This window comes from Schistocerca serialis, chromosome 2 (genome assembly GCF_023864345.2).
Source record: "Schistocerca serialis cubense isolate TAMUIC-IGC-003099 chromosome 2, iqSchSeri2.2, whole genome shotgun sequence".
NCBI lineage: Eukaryota > Metazoa > Arthropoda > Insecta > Orthoptera > Acrididae > Schistocerca > Schistocerca serialis.
This window is the reverse complement of record NC_064639.1, coordinates 450,332,673-450,351,586: the sequence shown is the minus strand read 5'-3', so window position 1 is coordinate 450,351,586 and position 18,914 is coordinate 450,332,673. Positions and strand designations below refer to the sequence as shown.

The 18,914-nt window shown below is 40.8% G+C and overlaps 1 protein-coding gene across 3 annotated transcripts in view; it reads left to right on the top strand.

Annotated features, from left to right (window-relative positions):
- LOC126457328 (obscurin) overlaps nucleotides 1–18,914 on the top strand; it is a 684,258-nt gene that overhangs the window by 422,324 nt on the left and 243,020 nt on the right. For all 3 annotated transcript variants that reach the window (XM_050093526.1, XM_050093528.1, XM_050093527.1), the window contains one exon: nucleotides 1,359–1,537. In XM_050093526.1, coding sequence (XP_049949483.1) covers nucleotides 1,359–1,537 — 179 coding nt within the window. The remainder of the gene's footprint in view (nucleotides 1–1,358; nucleotides 1,538–18,914) is intronic.

Below are 18,914 nucleotides of genomic sequence, written 5' to 3'. Positions count from 1 at the left end.
TCTGTCTGCCATTGGTGTGTGTGTGTGTGTGTGTGTGTGTGTGTGTGTGTGTGTGTGAGTGTGTGTGAGTGAGAGAGAGAGAGAGAGAGAGAGAGAGAGAGAGATTTGTGAGACTAAACATCATTTGAACCTATGACAAGAACATGGATGGTGACTGTTGCAGAAGAAATACCAGATGGTTATAATTGAACTTTCCCTATTTAACACATTATAACATGGAAACTAATTACCATATGAGTACCGAACTTGGTAGCATTAATGTCAAGAACATGGGGAAGAGAAATAATGCGGAATCAATTCAGTTGCTACAGTACATCATACAATTAAATATCAGTACCATTACTGCTACAAGAGGGGCTCAGTAGAGCATCGACCAGTGTCCAGACGAGTCTGAAAGTGCAGGATTGCATTCTGCACAGCAGAATGAAGCATATCTGTAGGTATGGATGTATTGAATATTTCTTCTGATTTACTTTCCTTGATAATTATATATGGAAGGCAAAAGATGACAAATGGATTAACATGAAAAGCTTTATCTCCAACAATTGTTGACTATGTGTACATGTATATCCAAATCTGCAAACACTGTGAAATGTGTAGGGGAGGGTATTACCCATTGTACCACTTATTAGTACTTCTTCCCTTTTCTATTCATGTATGGGGGAAAGGATTATTGCTTCAATGTATATATGTGCACTGCAATTAGTCTAATCTTGTCCTTGTGATGCTTATGGGACTGATCATAAGGGTTGTAATATATGCCTAGAATCATCACTTAAAGGTGGTTCTTGAAACTATATAAGTAAGCTTTCTCAGGATAGTTTGTATCTATCTTCAGCTGCCTAGCAATTCAGTTTCTTCATCAGCTCAATTATCCTTTCCCATAGCAAAACAAATCTGTGGCCATTCATGCTCTCCTCCTTTGTATACATTCAGTATGATCTCTTAGTGCTGTTTGGTATTGGTCGCATACATTTGAACAATATTCTAGGATGGGTTGCATGAATGTTTCATAAGCAATCTCCTTTGTAGACTGATGGCATTTCCCTAGTACTCTGCCAATGAACCAAAGTCTGCCACATGTTTTACCTATGAATGAGCCTTTGTGATCATTCCATTTCAAATAACTGCCCACTGCTAAAGCCAGGTATTTGTAAAAGTTGAATGATTCCTGTTGTATCTCATGAGCATTGTAGTCTTACTATACTGCATGTTTTCATGTTTTGGACTGCACAATAATTATGTAAGACATCAGCATCCAGGCCCTTTAGCTTAGTAAAACAAAGATATTGTTTTGTATGGTATTTATAACAGGTTATTCTAAGAACTGTGTGTCTAAAATTTTGTATTTTCTGTAGGACAAGAAATGGTGAAAAGCTATCCAGTTCAGATCACACAATTATTTCCGAGAATGTGGAAAAAGAAGTTTATAAACTAGAAATCAAGAATATTGGCCTTGGTGATGATGGTGTGTATGTGGTTACTGCAAGTAACAGCCAAGGTGAACGTAGTCAGCAGGCCAAACTGACAGTGCACAGTAAGTATGTGCTATATAAAATAAAATAATTAAACTCTATGAAGTTTTTATAATTTTAAATGTTCACGGAAACTTAATAGAGTTATTGATAAATCTTGTTGTACAAGTTGGTAGACTACAGAAGTTCATTTAGTTACAGCATGAAAGACTCTGTTCCCCCATTAAATTTACAGCTTATAAAGATACATAAATAATAAAAATAAAAATTAAAAAAAACAAGAAATTATATAGAAATTGTAAAGACACTGTTTTGTCCTCAGTAAAAAAAAAATTCAGTGAGCACATTACTTGTGTCTCCATTCACATGTGAAACTTCATCATTTTCTTTCAGACACATATTAATGATATATGGTAATGTGTTTCAATATGTTCCCATTTACTTGGAGTTACATTTAAAATTATTTTCTGTAGTTTCCAGTCCACATTTTGGGAGAAGTAATTTTGTGGGGTTCATCAGCAATTTGACATCCAGTGCTGGGCAAAGGTGTCCTGCAGAACATTTCAGAAAGTTTGGTATTCAGGTGTATCCTGTGGATCCATGTAGCTCTTACTTGTTCCCAAAATGTCATCTACCCGCCTCCCATTAGGTCATCATCTGGGCCTTTTCTTATCACTTGGAACCCAATGAAGAACACATTTAGGCCATCTACTGCCCATTTTCATGGACTTTTTGTGTCTGTCTTAGTAATTCCCAACATCTCACTGTTGCTCATTGAATGATTTTTGCATTAACAGTCCCTATGTCACTACCCTAAGTCAAAAGCTTGTGATACACATTGACTGTAAATTTTCCTTTTCAGGCACATTGGATGCTTCATTTTGAAAACCTTATTTAGTTTACAAGAAGGCAATCCATGTCATTTTTATTCTTCTGTTGATTTTTTTTTTGCTGCCATCCAGTCTCTCTCTCTCCAACCCACCTATATATAAAAACACACTAGGATCCTAACCAAGGTTTTTTTTGATGAAGCTCCAAGACAAATATTTTTAAGATTACACAATCATACAATGGAAAACCCGGGATGGAATAATGGCAATATTATGAGAATGCTACTTGCCATATAGTGGCAATGTTGAGTTGCAGACAAGCACAACAAGAAGACAGCTAATCTAGTAAATTTTCAGCTGAAAGGCCTCTCTCTGAATTAGACAACATAACACGCACATTTATGCAAACACAACTCACGCACACATGACCACTGACTCTGGCTACTGAGGTCAGACTGCGAGCAAAAGCACTTGATGAGAGAAGCAATCTGGGGTGTTGGTTGCCTTGCCCCTGTCATGCCCATGTAGAATGCTGCACAGTGGTTGCAGCTTAGCTTTCTAGATTACATGACTGCTTTTATAGGTAGCCTTGCCTTTTATGGGACCAGTGATACTTGTTACCAGACTGGAGTAAGTAGTGGTGGGAGGATACATGGGACAGGTCTTGCACATAGGTGTATTATAGTGATATGAGCCATCAGGCAAGGGGGTGGAGACAGGAGTAGAGTAGGGATGGACAGGAATATTGTGCAGGTTTGGTGGGTGGCAGAGTACCACTGTAGAAAGGGTGGGAAGGATAATGGGTAGGACATTCATCATTTCAGGACATGACAAGTGGTAGTCAAAAAACCCTGGTGGACAGTTGCTCCAGACTGGGGCAATGAGAGGAGTACCCCTCTGTGGCTGGACGATGGGACTTTGGTAGGTCCTGGGTGGCTGGAAGATGGGGCATGAAAGATCTGTTTCTCTACAAAGTTGGGAGGTTAATTTTGCTCTGTGAAGGCCTCAATGAGACCCTTCATATATTCTGAGAGGGACTATTCATCACTACAGAGAGCAACAGCCATGGGTGGCTAGGCTGCATAGAAGGGACTTTTTGGTATGAAATGGGTCACAGCTGCCAAAGTGGAGGTATTGCTGGTGGTTGCTAAGTTTGATATGGATGGAGGTACTGAGATAGCCATCTTCGAGGTGGAGGTCAACATCAAGGAAGATATCTTGTAGGGTTGAGGAGGACCAGATGAAGAGAATGGGGGAGAAGATGTTGAGGTTTTGGAGGAATGTGGATAGGGTGTCACTACCCTCGATCCAGATCATGAAGATGTCACCAGTGAATATGAACCAGGTGAGGGGTATGGGACTCTGGATGATTAGGAAGGATTCCTGTAGGCGACGCATGAGAAGGATATCGTAGGACAGCACCATGTGAGTGCCCATTGCCGTACCCCAGATTTGTTTATAGGCGATGCCTCCAAATGAGAAGTAATTGTGGGTGAGTATAAAGTTTCTCATGGTGACCAGGAAAGAGGTTGTAGATCTGGAATCTGTCAGGCATTGGTAAAGAAGTGTTCAATAGCAGCAAGGCTGTTGACCTGTGATGAAACTTGTAATGAACCAAATGCTGATGTGAAATTTAATATATTCCATGATAAATTCAAATCTTCATTTAAGTAGAGTGTACCAGATTTACTAATTAGAAAGGAAATTAAACACCCATGTAAAAAAACCATGGATCATAAGAAGGATAAAACTATCTTGTGAAAGGAAAAGGGAAATATATCTGTTGACAAAAACAAATAAAGATCCTACAGTAGTTGCACACTGCGAAAACTCCTCAAAACTGCAAAGAAAAGTTATTAAGAAAATCAAGGAACATTCACAGCATGTGAGAAATCAGTCAAAGTTGACAAGAAGTCCAGGATGAAATCCCAGTAATATTATGAAAAGGGTAGATTGCCATTCACCATACAGATGAGGCACTGAGTCACAGATGGGCACAAAGGAAAGACTGCTATACATTTAAGCTTTCAGCCAAAAGGCCTTCTGAAATAGAAAACATACACACATTCACGCAAGCACAACTCACTTATGCATAACCACTGGCTCTGATTGACCTGTGGACTGCAGCTGTACCTGACATGATCAGCAATCTCATGTGGGTGTTGGGGGTAAGGAGGAGGTTTAAAGAGGAAGCGAAGGCAGGGTAGGGTGGAGGGAAATGTGGTGCTGCTCATGGGAATGTGCAGGCAAGTGGTGTGGTCAGTGTAGGGCAGCTAAGTGCTGTCAGGAGGTTTGGTTGGGTGGGGAAGGGAAGCAGGGAGGGGGTGTGGGAATAGAGAGAAGTAGAGAAGGGAGAAAAAACTAGTGAGTTCACTAGTGGAATTGGAGTCTGTATAGTGTTGGAATGGGTGCAGGGATGGGGATAAATAGGTGGAGGACAGGGACTAGCAAAGGTTGAGGCCAGTAAGGTTATGGGAACATAGGGTATATTGGAGGGAATGTTCCCACCTGTGCAATTCAGAAAAGCTTGTGTTGTAGGAAGATGGCACAGGCTGTGAAGCAATTATTGATGTGAAGTACATCAAGTTGTGCAATATGTTCAGCAACTGGGTAGTTCAGGCACCCATTGGCCACAGTTTGTCAGTGGCCATTCATACGAACAGATAGCCTGTTAGCTACCACGTCCCTGTAGAAAGTAGTAGGATGGGGATTGGGGGATAGATGGAATTACTTTGGAGCTAACGACCCTTTTAAAACCTGTACAGTCAGATAGCTTGGATACAGTGATCCTTGCGTGAAAAGCCACTGGACGATAAATTTACAAATCATTTAAGGATCATACATTGGTACTTAGAGCATTCAACAAGATTACTTATATCGTGATTTCAAATCATGACATGTTTTACTCAAATAAAAAAGAACAATTAACGCTATTGATTGGTGGCACTAAGCCACTTAGAGAGTTGGTAAACTCAAGCCATCAGCTGATAATGTTAAGCAAGCACCACACTCAGCACATTTTGTTGCTTACATGAACTACGGACCTTGCCGTTAGTGGGGAGGCTTGCATGCCTCAACGATACAGATAGCTGTACCGTAGGTGCAACCACAACGGAGGGGTATCTGTTGAGAGGCCAGACAACCGAGTGGTTCCTGAAGAGGGGCAGCAGCCTTTTCAGTAGTTGCAGGGGCAACAGTCTGGATGATTGACTGATCTGGCCCTGTAACACTAACCAAAACAGCGTTGCTGTGCTGGTACTGCAAACGAAGGGTAAACTATGGCCGTAATTTTTCCCGAGGGCATGCAGCTTTACTGTGTGGTTAAATGATGATGCCGTCCTCTTGGGTAAAATATTCCGGAGGTAAAATAGTCCCTCATTCGGATCTCCGGGTGAGGACTACTCAGGAGGACATCGTTACTAGGAGAAAGAAAACTGGCGTTCTACGGATCGGAGCATGGAATGTCAGATTCCTTAATCGGGCAGGCAGGTTAGAAAATTTAAAAAGGGAAATGGAAAGGTTAAAGTTAGATATAGTGGGAATTAGTGAAGTTTGGTGGCAGGAGGAACAAGACTTCTAGTCAGGTGAATACAGGGTTATAAATACAAAATCAAATAGGGGTAATGAAGGAGTAGGTTTAATAATGAATAAAAAAATAGGAGTGCAGGTAAGCTACTACAAACAGCATAGTGAACGCATTATTGTGGCCAAGATAGACATGAAGCCCACGCCTACTACAATAGTACAAGTTTATATGCCAACTAGCTCTGCAGATGATGAAGCAATTGATGAAATGTATGATGAGATAATAGAAATTATTCAGGCAGTGAACGGAGATGAAAATTTAATAGTCATGGGTGACTGGAATTCGACAGTAGGAAAACGAAGAAAAGGACACGTAGTAGGTGAATATGGATTGGGGCTAAGAATTGCAAGAGGAAGCCGCCTGGTAGAATTTTGCACAGAGCATAACCTAATCATAGCTAACACTTGGTTCAAGAATCATGAAAGAAGGTTGTATACATGGAAGAACCCTGGAGATACTAGAAGGTTTCAATTAGATTATATAATAGTAAGACAGAGATTTAGGAACCAGGTTTTAAATTGTAAGACATTTCCAGAGGCAGATGTGGACTCTGACCACAATTTATTGGTTATGAACTGTAGATTAAAACTGAAGAAACTGCAAAAAGGTGGGAATTTAAGGAGATGGGACCTGGATAAACTGAAAGAGCCAGAGGTGGTACAGAGATTCAGGGAGAGCATAAGGGAACAATTGATAAGAATGGGGGAAAGAAATACGGTAGAAGAAGAATGGGTAGCTTTGAGGAATGAAATAGTGAAGGCAGCAGAGGATCAAGTAGGTAAAAAGATGGGTAACAGAAGAAATATTGAATTTAACTGATGAAAGGAGGAAATACAAAAATGCAGTAAGTGAAGCAGGCAAAAAGGAATACAAACGTCTCAAAGATGAGATCAAAAGGAAGTGCAAAATGGCTAAGCAGGGATGGCTAGAGGACAAATGTAAGGATGTAGAGGCTTATCTCATGAGGGGTAAGGTAGATACTGCCTACAGGAAAATTAGAGAGACCTCTGGAGAAAAGAGAGCCACTTGCATGAATATCAAGAACTCAGATGGAAACCCAGTTCTAAGCAAAGAAGGGAAAGCAGAAAGGTGGAAGGAGTATATAGAGGGTCTATACAGGGGTGATGTTCTTGAGGACAATATTATGGAAATGGAAGAGGAGGTAGATGAAGATGAAATGGGAGATACGATACTGCATGAAGAGTTTGACAGAGCACTAAAAGACCTAAGTCGAAACAAGGCCCCGGGAGTAGACAACATTCCATTAGAACTACTGACAGCCTTGGGAGAGCCAGTCCTGACAAAACTCTACCATCTGGTGAGCAAGATGTATGAGACAGGCGAAATTCCCTCAGACTTCAAGAAGAATATAATAATTCCAATCCCAAAGAAAGCAGGTGTTGACAGATGTGAAAATTACCGAACTATCAGTTTAATAAGTCACAGCTGCAAAATACTAATGCGAATTCTTTACAGACGAATGGAAAAACTGGTAGAAGCCAACCTCGGGGAAGATCAGTTTGGATTCCGTAGAAATGTTGGAACACATGAGGCAACACTGACCCTACGACCTATCTTAGAAGAAAGATTAAGGAAAGGCAAATCTACGTTTCTAGCATTTGTAGACTTAGAGAAAGCTTTTGACAATGTTGACTGGAATACTCTGTTTCAAATTCTGAAGGTGGAGGGGTAAAATACAGGGAGCAAAAGGCTATTTACAATTTGTGCAGAAAGTAGATGGCAGTTATAAGAGTCGAGGGACATGAAAGGGAAGCAGTGGTTGGGAAGGGAGTGAGACAGGGTTGTAGCCTCTGCCAAATGCTAATCAATTTGTATATTGAGCAAGCAGTAAAAGAAACAAAAGAAAAGTTCAGAGTAGGTATTAAAATTCATGGAGAAGAAATAAAAACTTTGAGGTTCGCCGATGACATTGTAATTCTGTCAGAGACAGCAAAGGACTTGGAAGAGCAGTTGAATGGAATGGACAGAGTCTTGAAAGGAGGGTATAAGATGAACATCAACAAAAGCAAAACAAGGATAATTGAATGTAGCCAAATTAAGTCGGGTGATGCTGGTGGAATTATATTAGGAAATGAGACATTTAAAGTAGTAAAGGGGATTTGCTATTTGGGGAGCAAAATAACTGATGATGGTCGAAGTAGAGAGGATATAAAATGTAGACTGGCAGTGGCAAGGAAAGTGTTTCTGAAGAAGAGAAATTTGTTAACATCGAGTATAGATTTAAGTGTCAGGAAGTCATTTCTGGAAGTATTTGTATGGAGTGAAACATGGACGATAAATAGTTTAGACTAGAAGAGAATAGAAGCTTTCGAAATGTGGTGCTACAGAAGAATGCTGAAGATTAGATGGGTAGATCACATAACTAATGAATAGGTATTGAATAGAATTGGGGAGAAGAGGAGTTTGTGGCACAACATGACCGGAAGAAGGGATCGGTTGGTAGGACATGTTTTGAGGCATCAAGGGATCACTAATTTAGTACTGGAGGGCAGCGTGGAGGGTAAAAATTGTAGAGGGATTCCAAGAGATGAATACACTAAGCAGATTCAGAAGGATGTAGGCTGCAATAGGTACTGGGAGATGAAGAATCTTGCACAGGTTAGAGTAGCATGGAGAGCTGCATCAAACTAGTCTTAGGACTGAAGACGACAACAACAACAACAACAACATATAAACCTTCCTGCTTCTACAACAGATAACAGGAAGAAACATTAATCCACCCTGGAGCATGAAAGATAGCACCTGCCTCACTTCCCAAAGCATGAGCAAACAAAACTTTCAACTTTCAGTCAATGTGGTGGATCAAAGTAGAGCACAGTAATACCTCAAACACTCCTGGTTCACTCCCAGTCCAACACAGGCACCTCACTAGATCACTTCCTCCACCTCCAGTACATTGAAACAACTGCTGGATACTAGCAGCCAAGGTGTGGCTGCATCCACCACACATGATTCCATCAGACTTTCTTACAAGGAACATCTCATATTGATGGCACACAGTTCACTGTTCAAGCACATGGGCAGAGGGCTTTTTCTATGCTCAGAACAAGTATGACCTCTGACTTTAGCCAGATCCATTTTATATGCACGTATTAGTCTGCCCCCCCCCCCCCTCCCTATGAAAAACAAAGCCCTGGAAGGGGCAGGGAAGGTGTAAGAACCACCCATGGCATTACTCACCTGCTGCCCCCCACCTTTTGATTTCCATTAAGCTTAATCTGGTTTAAATGAGGTCTAATCTGCTGCTGCAACTGCAAGTCCTAAGCCAAGAAATTGACATGGGAGGGAACTCTGACAACAGCATATGGACCTACATACCGTGGCAGTAATTTTTCTGTCATCCCCTGTTACTTCTTGCTCTGGCCCCAAACATTCTGAACATACACCATATCACCCACTGTCAAGGATACTTCGTGTCTCCCTTCATTGTACCTCTGAGCTTCCCATTGATGGGCACATGGATGATATTCTTTTGTGCAGCCCTCCACTTGTACTTGAGATCATCCACATTTAAGCCCTCAGGCAAAAGATCATTCATGGACCATGCATTGCTCGATTGAGTATTAATTTGGTAATCTAGCATGAACTTAGCTGGCATTGTCTTATGAGCCTCATGTAAGGCCATATTAAATGCTAAAGACATTCAGCTGAGGGATTGATCCCACCTCCTCTGATCCCTGGAGTGATATTTAATGAGAGCCAACTTCAGATAATGAATAATGCATTCAACAAATGATGGCTTTGTATGGTATGGTGAAGTGGTCACATGTTTTATGCCCTGATTAAAACAAAATCTGCAGAATTTCTCGGGAAGTAAATCCTGGACCATTATCACATTTCATTTCCTGAGAGGGACCAAAACTCATGAATATTGATGAGTACAACCATTTGCTTATTTCAGTAGTGATTCCTTTACTCATAATCAACCAATTAAAATGCATGAAAGTGTCCACCACCCCCACCAGATAAAATCAGTTGCCTTCTTTAATGCACAGTTGGAGGCCAATAAAATCAATGTACAGCTTATTTAATGGCCCAACTCCCCGATGGAATGCAACAGTTCCTTTTTCATGGTTGTGTTGGGCTTACACCACTTACACTCCTGGCATTCGCCCACCATTGCCTGATTTCCATAACCATTCCCTTCTATGTCAATTTGTTTTTCGATTTTCACATGGGTCTTATGCACCCCCAGGTGATCACCGCATAGTGATTGATGGAAATATTTAAATCTGCCAGCGCCATACTGTGAGGCAAACAGATTTTAATCTTTCTTCATACCTGGTTCGATAGCACAGTACCCCTATTTTGATAAAATATACCTTTACCTGTCACTCTTCTTTCAACTCCTTCAGGATGTCCCAGAGATCATCATCCTTTTCCTGATCTTATTTAATGACTGAAAATAATGCCTGTATTTTCCCTAAGACAGCCAATGCCACGTAACTAGGAAGAACTTCCTGATCCTCAATAGCTCCCAGTGCCTCCAGATTGACATGAGATGGTTGTTCAGCTCCTTGCTCGGTTTAACTCATGTGCCACCTGGTTCTGTGTACCCCCAATCTATTTTAAGTCAGACTTAAAAGGCTCATATACATACTGCCCAATACGCTGTTCTACCAGTTATACAAGGCCTCAGTACCCAACTAAGGGCCTGATTATCAGTTTCTAACAAAAGCTGTTGATGTTCCAGATAGGATTTGAACCTTTCGAATAAAAATAGCACAGCCAATGCCTCCATTTCATACAAAGACTACCTCAATTCAGGACTTGCTATTGCCCTATAAATATAGGCCAAAGATCTACATTCCCTATGTTGTTCTTGTGCCCAAGTTTGACACATCAGTCTGGACAACAAAGGGAGACTTAAAATCGTAAATTCCCAGCACTGGTGCCTTACAAAAAGTCTCTTTAATTCAGTCATAAGTTGCCTGTTGGCTCTCACCCCACTTGAACTTCACTCATTTATATCTCAGCTGGTTAAGGGACAAGGCTAATCCAGCACAAATTTTCTAAAAATAAATTTCTAAAAAAAATTGCCATACTGACAAAATGAGCCACAGCCTTTTTCTTACAAGATACAAGAAAGTTAGGTAAACCACTAGTCCTTGATTGGTCGATTTTTATTCCATGCTCTGACACTAAGTGCCCTAAAAAGGATGTTTCCTGCCTGGTTAATGTTACCTTGCTGTGCTTGACAGTGAGACCTGCTTTGATTAGCTGAGTCAAAACCTCCCTGAGATGTCCATTACACACTTTTCAGTTAGAACCTCAAGGAAATTGTTGCAACAAATTCATTATTGGCTTAGCCTTATCCACTGACAACTGCTTAACAACAAATCTCCATCACTATTCTCAGCATGACTAACACTGGGAAAAACCAGGTGGCAACAGAATATTACCTTGACCCAAGGAGAAAACTTAAAACACAGTTCTCCTTTAGAGTAATGTAAAACACAGTGACTGTGAACCAAAATATCACACCCCAACAACAATTACACCATGAGGTTCTTACCGACCCAAATTTCCATGGCCAAATGTATTCTCCAACCCTTAATTTGCCCTGGACTGACCTTTGGCCTCCAACATATCACCTGTGACAGAATGACACTCCTCTTTAACATTTTGCAGTGGCAGCAGGCTGGCAATACCCTTATGCTTATGATACCAGTCATAGTCAAGCAATGACACACTACTGCCGGAATCAACCAATCCACACACAGTTCTGTTCCTATGGCGGCGCATATGAATTGCAGTGGACCTGTGTTAACTGCACATACCTTTCAGCAGCCGTGAGGTGACAAGTGAGCCCTCTGCTCCCGCGAGTGGCCTCGGCATCAGCTATCTGTACCATTTGCATATGCTCCCTTACAATCCGTAACAAAATAGTGCTCACTCCCACACCAACAGCAGGTGCCTCACTTCCCACCATGATCAGCCTGGTTAGTCACCATGCTTTGATTAAGGTTTGTGCACAAGCAAACCCTGTGTCTTAATTCATTTCATTGCATAATGTTTTCTACACTGACTGTCAAATGGTAAAGATCAGCAATTGACTTTGGCTTATACATAAACATGACCCATGATTGGTCTTGCAGACGCATTCCTTCAAGCATGATAACCACTGCCCCCCCCCCCCCCCCTTTTCAGAAATATCCATGCATAAAGCTAACATAGCTATCCTTACTTGCTCAACATAATCGGCTAATACTTCATGTTCATTCTGCACCCTATAAAAGCCTTCCTCAACCAAATATCTCTGCCTCAGTTGACCCAAACATTCACTTAAAATACACTCTCTTACACAAAAAATAGGCCCTTTCTCCCTCTATTACTTCGATAATTAACCTTCTTAATTGCCTGTCAGCTCATATGATACTTCCAACACATGGGCTTGTTCTCACAATCGAATGGTGAGCCACAACATTTCTTTAATATGTACAGTGTCTTTAACTGACAGAACACTAATACCTAGAATTACAGCCAGCAGAGGGTTTGAATATTAGACTGACTTAACAAATTATCTACTCTGCTTGTGACTATTTGCTCTGTAGGTATTACCTCTCCATCACATTCACTTCCTTCCTGCCACTTCAAGGCTGTTAATTGCCTTCGCACAGAAATGACTTCGCCCTGGCAACATGGTCCATCATCGTGTGCAGATGCAGTAACTGAGCCTGAGATGGCTAAGTACCTTCTAATAATTCAACACTCTCTGTCTCTACACCAAGCAGGACCGTACCTGCAGTGGAAGTGGTAGTCACCTCTCCCACAGTTTGAGTCATGACAGTGACAGATTTATCTAACGTGCCATGTAACCAATGACACAATTCAACCATGCTGCTGCCCTCCTCCATCTCTCTGCGTATGTGTAGCTCATACTGTAAGATGTCCTTGCGTAAATACTTAAGACTGAATACTGGGCTGGTTATTATGGTTGAGAACACTGAAAACACACCAGTATATAATACATAAAATATATAAGTACTTCACTAGCATAAATATTTAATTAAAATCAGATTTTGAATGCCAGTACCTAGGTATGCAGCCATTCAACAAAAACCATACTAACTCCTATGATTGGTAGGAAAGGAGGAGGGGTGGCTTGAGGCTGGTGAAGTTAGACGGAATTACTTTGCAACTAACGATCATTAGCTTTAGGTGGGATGGCTTGGATACAGTAATCCTTGAGTGTAAAGCCACTTGATGATAGATTTATAAAATTTATTAACTTCATTTAATGAACATACATTGGAACTTAAGAGTATCCAACAGGATTACTTATATTGTGATTCCAAATCATAACTTGTTTTACTCAACAAAAATAAAGGAAAAAAAAAAGTTAATGTTGCTGATAGGTGGTACGAAGCCACGTAGAAGGTTCTTAGCAAAACTAGCAAGATTTCTTTAATTACTTTGAGGCACTAATCACACATATTTTTTAAAAAAGTAAAAGAAATGAGGTAATAATAACATACAATGGCATCTTGAACTAAAGCCAAATGGTACAGAGTTAGATTTATGAAGTGTATTATCTTCAACTTAAGACAAAACCAACAGCCATGAGTGCATTCGACTAGATAATAATTATGTGTTATAATGGTTGCACAATGCCAAACACTAACCCCCTTTAAAACTTATTATTTAACTGAGCAAAATCTGTAGACTACACAACATGGGCACTAGCCCCTTCAACAAAGCATAGAAAGCAAAAAGACAATTTGCTTATAGCAAATAAAATTTGTACACCAAAATTACATGAACATTGGCACTAGTCCTTGGAAATTAAAAACCTAAAATTTAAATCTCAAATTTAGCAAGTTTTTCCAAAATGACTTGGGATCCAACCCTTTTAAAATTACAAGATACATGACCCATACTGAACCAGGACAAATTACAACACACAGATTTAGATGCAGACTGTAAATGACTTAAACTTCAGGCTCTAGCCCTTCTTGAAATTTTACCCAAAGTAGCCCAGATCTATGGCACAATGTGGTTATTCAAACTCTGGCACTGGCCAGTTTGAACTACAGGTTAATAGACCAATTTTCCTTAAGTGCTATTACATATGTAACAAGAGTAAAGATACTTTCAGTTTGAAATCAACAACACAATTGAGCAACATGACAACTGTCGGTTCCCTTAAAATTTAGCACTTAAATTGGTGATTTCAGTATTTGTCATTAAAGAGAATGATCTTACAGTATGAGCTCAACCACACAATGAAGCAACTGACAACTGTTTCTTCCTTTTAAATTTTAACCACGTAAGTTTGAGCTTTATGTACTTGTCATCCAAAGAATAATCAACAACTTTACTCTAGGAAATGATGAAACAAGAAAACATGATCATTTACTATACCTTGAGCCGATGGTCACCTTTTCAGCACTAGGGAATCAAAATTATATTACCCATTCCATTGCAGTCAGTTTACAATGCATTTTGCTGTCAGCATAGAAACCAGCCATTGGTAAGCACATGCCATCAGCTGATAATGTTAAGCAAGTATCACATTCGGGACATTTTGTTGATTACATGTAAAGTTCCCAGTTCTGCAAGAGATAACAGAAAGGAATGTTAATCCACACTGGAGCATGAAAGACAACATCCACCACACTTCTCAAAGCATGAGCAAACAAAATTTTCGACATGCAGTTAATGCGATGGATCAAAGTAGAACACAGTAATAACTCAAGCACTCGTGGTGTGCTCACAGTCAAACATAAACATGTCATTGTCCCCTTCCACTGCTCTCCAGTACATCAAAACAGCTGCCAAATACTGACTGCCAAGGTGCGGTCACGTCCACCTCATGCGATTCTGTCAAACTTTGTCACAAGGAACCCCTCCTGTTGACAGCTCACAGCTCACTGTTCAAGCGCATGGACAGAGGGCTTTTTCTATGCTCGGAACAAGTATGACTCTGACTTAAGACACATCAATACAACTACACGGCTGACAGAAGGGTCCAGTTGATATGCACATATCAGATTGCAGCACAATGGTTGCAGCTTCGTTTGTAGACCACATGGCTGCTTTCATAGGTAGCTCTGCCTTTTATGGGATAGGAGATGCATGTGACTGGTCTGGAGAAGGTGGTGCCGGGAGGATGTAGGGGACATATCTTGCATCTATGTCTGTTGCAGGGATATGAGCCATGAGACAAGGTGTTGGGAGCAGTATTGAAGTACGCAAGGTGTTCAAGGTGGTTACACAATTTATACATAATAATGAAAGCAACAAGCAATTTCTGTTGGAAAAATTCAGATGTAGTTGCTTATCAGTCTTCAGAATTGCAGAAAAAAGTAAGACAATTAGATACCTCTGATGTGTTCGTGGAGTTTAGTTTTCATAGCCATTTATGCCCTGTCATAGACATTTATTTTATGGGACATCATCTGAAATTCTCTACAACTCAGTTGGAGACATATTACTTTTTGACATTGTTTTAATACCTTATCACTCTGTGAGGTCCCCTCGGTCTATCCATATTTATTTTAGCTCATTTATGGTAAAGTATTATCAGCCAAGAGACCAGCAATTTTCCCATTTATATAGCATAATCTGTCACATTGCAAATTACCTGACAGACATCAACTCCTACATCATACTCCACAAGCCACCTAATGGTGTGTGACAGAGGGTACTTTCAGTACCACTGTCTGATCCCTCCAATCCTGTTCCACTCACAAATAGTGTGTGGGAAGAATTATTGTCGGTAAACCTCTGTACTGGCTCTAATTTCTCGAATTTTCTCCTCATGGTCAATACACAAGACGTATGTGGGGGGAAGTAATATGTTGTCTGACTCCCCCTGAAGAGTGCTGTCCCGAAATTTCAATAGATCTTTTATATATATTGTAAACAGCAAAGTTCCTATCAAACTTCACTGTAGTACTCCAGATATTACCTTTAAATCTGTCAATTTAGTTCTGTTAAGAGCAACGTCGTGTTGTGTCCTGTCTGCAAGAAAGTTTTGAATCCAATTGCAGGTATGCTCTGATACTCCATAAGCTCTTTTTTTTTTTTTTTTTTTTTTTTTTTTTTTTTTTTTTTTTTTTTTTTTTTTTTTTGGTTAAACGGCAATGTGGAACAGTGTAAAATGCCTTACTGAAATCATGGAACATGGCATTAACCCGTATATCATTGTCCATTGAGCTGTGTATCTCATGGAGGAACAGAAGTTTCACGGGATCTCTGTTTGCGGAATCCATGTTGATTTTTATAGGGGAGATGTTCATTTTCCAAGAATGTCATAATTCTTGAGCATAAAGCATGTTCCATAATTCTACAACAGATTGACGTCAACAATATAGGTCTATAATTGTGTGGATATGTCTTATGGCCTTTCTTAAAAACGGGAATGACCTACACTTTTTTTCAAGTTGTTAGGTACCTTTCGTTGCTAGAAGGGCAGCAAGTTCTTTAGCATAATCTTATAGGTATCTCATTTGGTCCTGAAGCCTTTCCACTACTAAGAAATTGTAGCTGCTTTTCAATTCCATGATCGGTAATGTCAATATCTGCCAATTTGACATTTGCACAACAACTGAAAGGAGGTACAGTGTTACGATCTTCTGCAGTGAAACAACTTCAGAAGACTGAATTCAGTATTTCAGCCTTCTCTCTGTTATCTCCCATTTCCATGCCAGTGTAGTCACTGACAGACTGAATAGATGATTTTGACCCAGTTATTCATTTTGCATACACCAAAATCTCTTAGGGTTTTTACTCAGGTTGGTTGACAACGTCTTACTTTCAAAATCATTGAACGCTTCTCTCATTGCTCTCCTTATGCTCATTTTGGCTTCGTTCATCTTTAGTTTGTCAGCTAGATTTTTACTTCTCTTGAATCTGATATCAAGTGCTCTTTGTTTACTTAGTGCTTTTCTAACACAACTATTAAATCATGGTGGATCTTTCCCATCCCTAAAAACCTTACTCAGAACATAATTGTGTAGGGCATATTGAACAATGCCTTTGAATTTTTTCCATTTGTTCTCCTCATCTTCATCTTATCACTAAATGTTTGATGCTGACTGCTGAGATATTTTGAAATTTGTATCTTGTCACCCTTGCTGAGCAAATATATCTCCCAACCTTTCTTAACATTACTTATAGTACCCATCATCATAAATGATGTCACAGTCTCATGAACACTGATACCTTCTTCTACATTAACTGAGTTGATAAGTTCAGGTTTGTTTGTTGCCAAGAGGTCTAAGACTTTACCCTCACAAGTTGGTTATCTATCTACTCAAGGTAATTTTTGGACAAGACATCCAGAACAATGCCACAGTTTTTATGGCATAACACACCCAATCTATACCTGGCAAGTTGATGTCACCCCCTATTACAACGGCATGGTCAGGAAAATTACTAATGATATTCTGCAAGTTCTGTCTGAAGTGCTCTACAACTACAAATCCTGACCCAATTGGTCTATAAAAGCATGAGATCACCATTTTTGACCATTCTTTGATGCTCAAATTCACCCAGATTAATTCACATTCAGAATCCGTGATGACCTCACTAGATTTTATCGAATTTTTTACTGCAATTAACATGCCGCCTCCATTGGTGACTAACCTACCCATACGACAGACATTGCAGTTTGAACTTAGGATTTCGTTGTCATTGACGTCTGGCTTCAACCAGCTTTCTGTTCCCAATAGTATGTATGCATTATAACTTGCAGTAAGTGATAATAATCTGGGACCTTTCCTTGGATGCTCCTGCAGTTTACTTAAATCATATTAATCTTTTCTGTCTGTGATCTGTGAGGACCAAGATCCTCTGAGGTCACTGTGGCTGATTGATCAGGCAAATCATCTTTGCTCCCAAGGGAGAGGTCCTCTAACCTAACCATCTGCACACCACAAGTGCTCTGTTACCCTAGTAGCCGCATCCTGCATGTAGTGCATGCCTGACCTATTAAAGGGGAACCTACAATTCTGCACCCGATAGTGGAGGTAGAGAAATTTGCATGCGATACTCTCACAGAGCTGTCTGAGCCTCTGGTTTAGATCTTTGACTATGCTCCAAACCAGAGGACCGTGATCATCCCTGGGTACGATGCTACAAATAGACAGCTTAGCCTGCACCCTGCGTGAATTGCTAGTTGCCTTCACCAAATCAGCCAGCCACTGGAAGGAGACAAAGATTGTCTCAGAACCCAAGCAGCAGGCATCATTCATGCCAACATGTGCCACTACATGCTGCCGGTTGAACCCAGTGCACTTGACAGCCACTGGCAGGGCCTCCTCCACATCATGGATGAGACCTCCCAGCAAACATACTGAATGCACCCTGGAATTGTTTCCTGACTTGTGTGCTGTCTCCCTGAGGGGCGCCATCACCCACCTAACATTGGAGCTCCCAATGACTAGCACACCCACCCTCTGTACTTATTTTTTTCCAGATTGGGCAGGAAAATTGACTGCTGGCCCAACAGGAGAGGCATCCCATGCTGGCTCATAGTTATTATCAACACTGGGAAGCACCTCCTACCCATTGCTAAGGTGTATGGAACCAGCCACACAGCCTGCTGCCTCTTTTCCCTTCCGCCCAGTGACACGTGAACCCACCACTGTCTGCCACCCACTCTGGAGTGAGGACAGACCGGTCAGATGGTGCATATCAGAAGCTGCAGCAATGTCCAGATCACCAGGGGATACAAGTGGCACCAGTGTTATCGCAGGTCTTGCACTGGCACCCTGACTTTACCACAACTTCAAGCATTAGCTAGAAGCTTATCAACAGTAGCCAACACAGCTTCCAGCTGTTTATGGACAGCAGCCAACTCTCCTTGTATGAGATTTTCACTCTGCAGCAGAGTGTGCGCTGATATGAAACTCCCTGGCAGATTAAAACTGTGTGCCCGACCGAGACTCGAACTCAGGACCTTTGCCTTTCGCGGGCAAGTGGTCTACCATCTGAGCTACCGAAGCACGACTCACGCCCGGTACTCATAGCTTTATTTCTGCCAGGCTGTGGCTA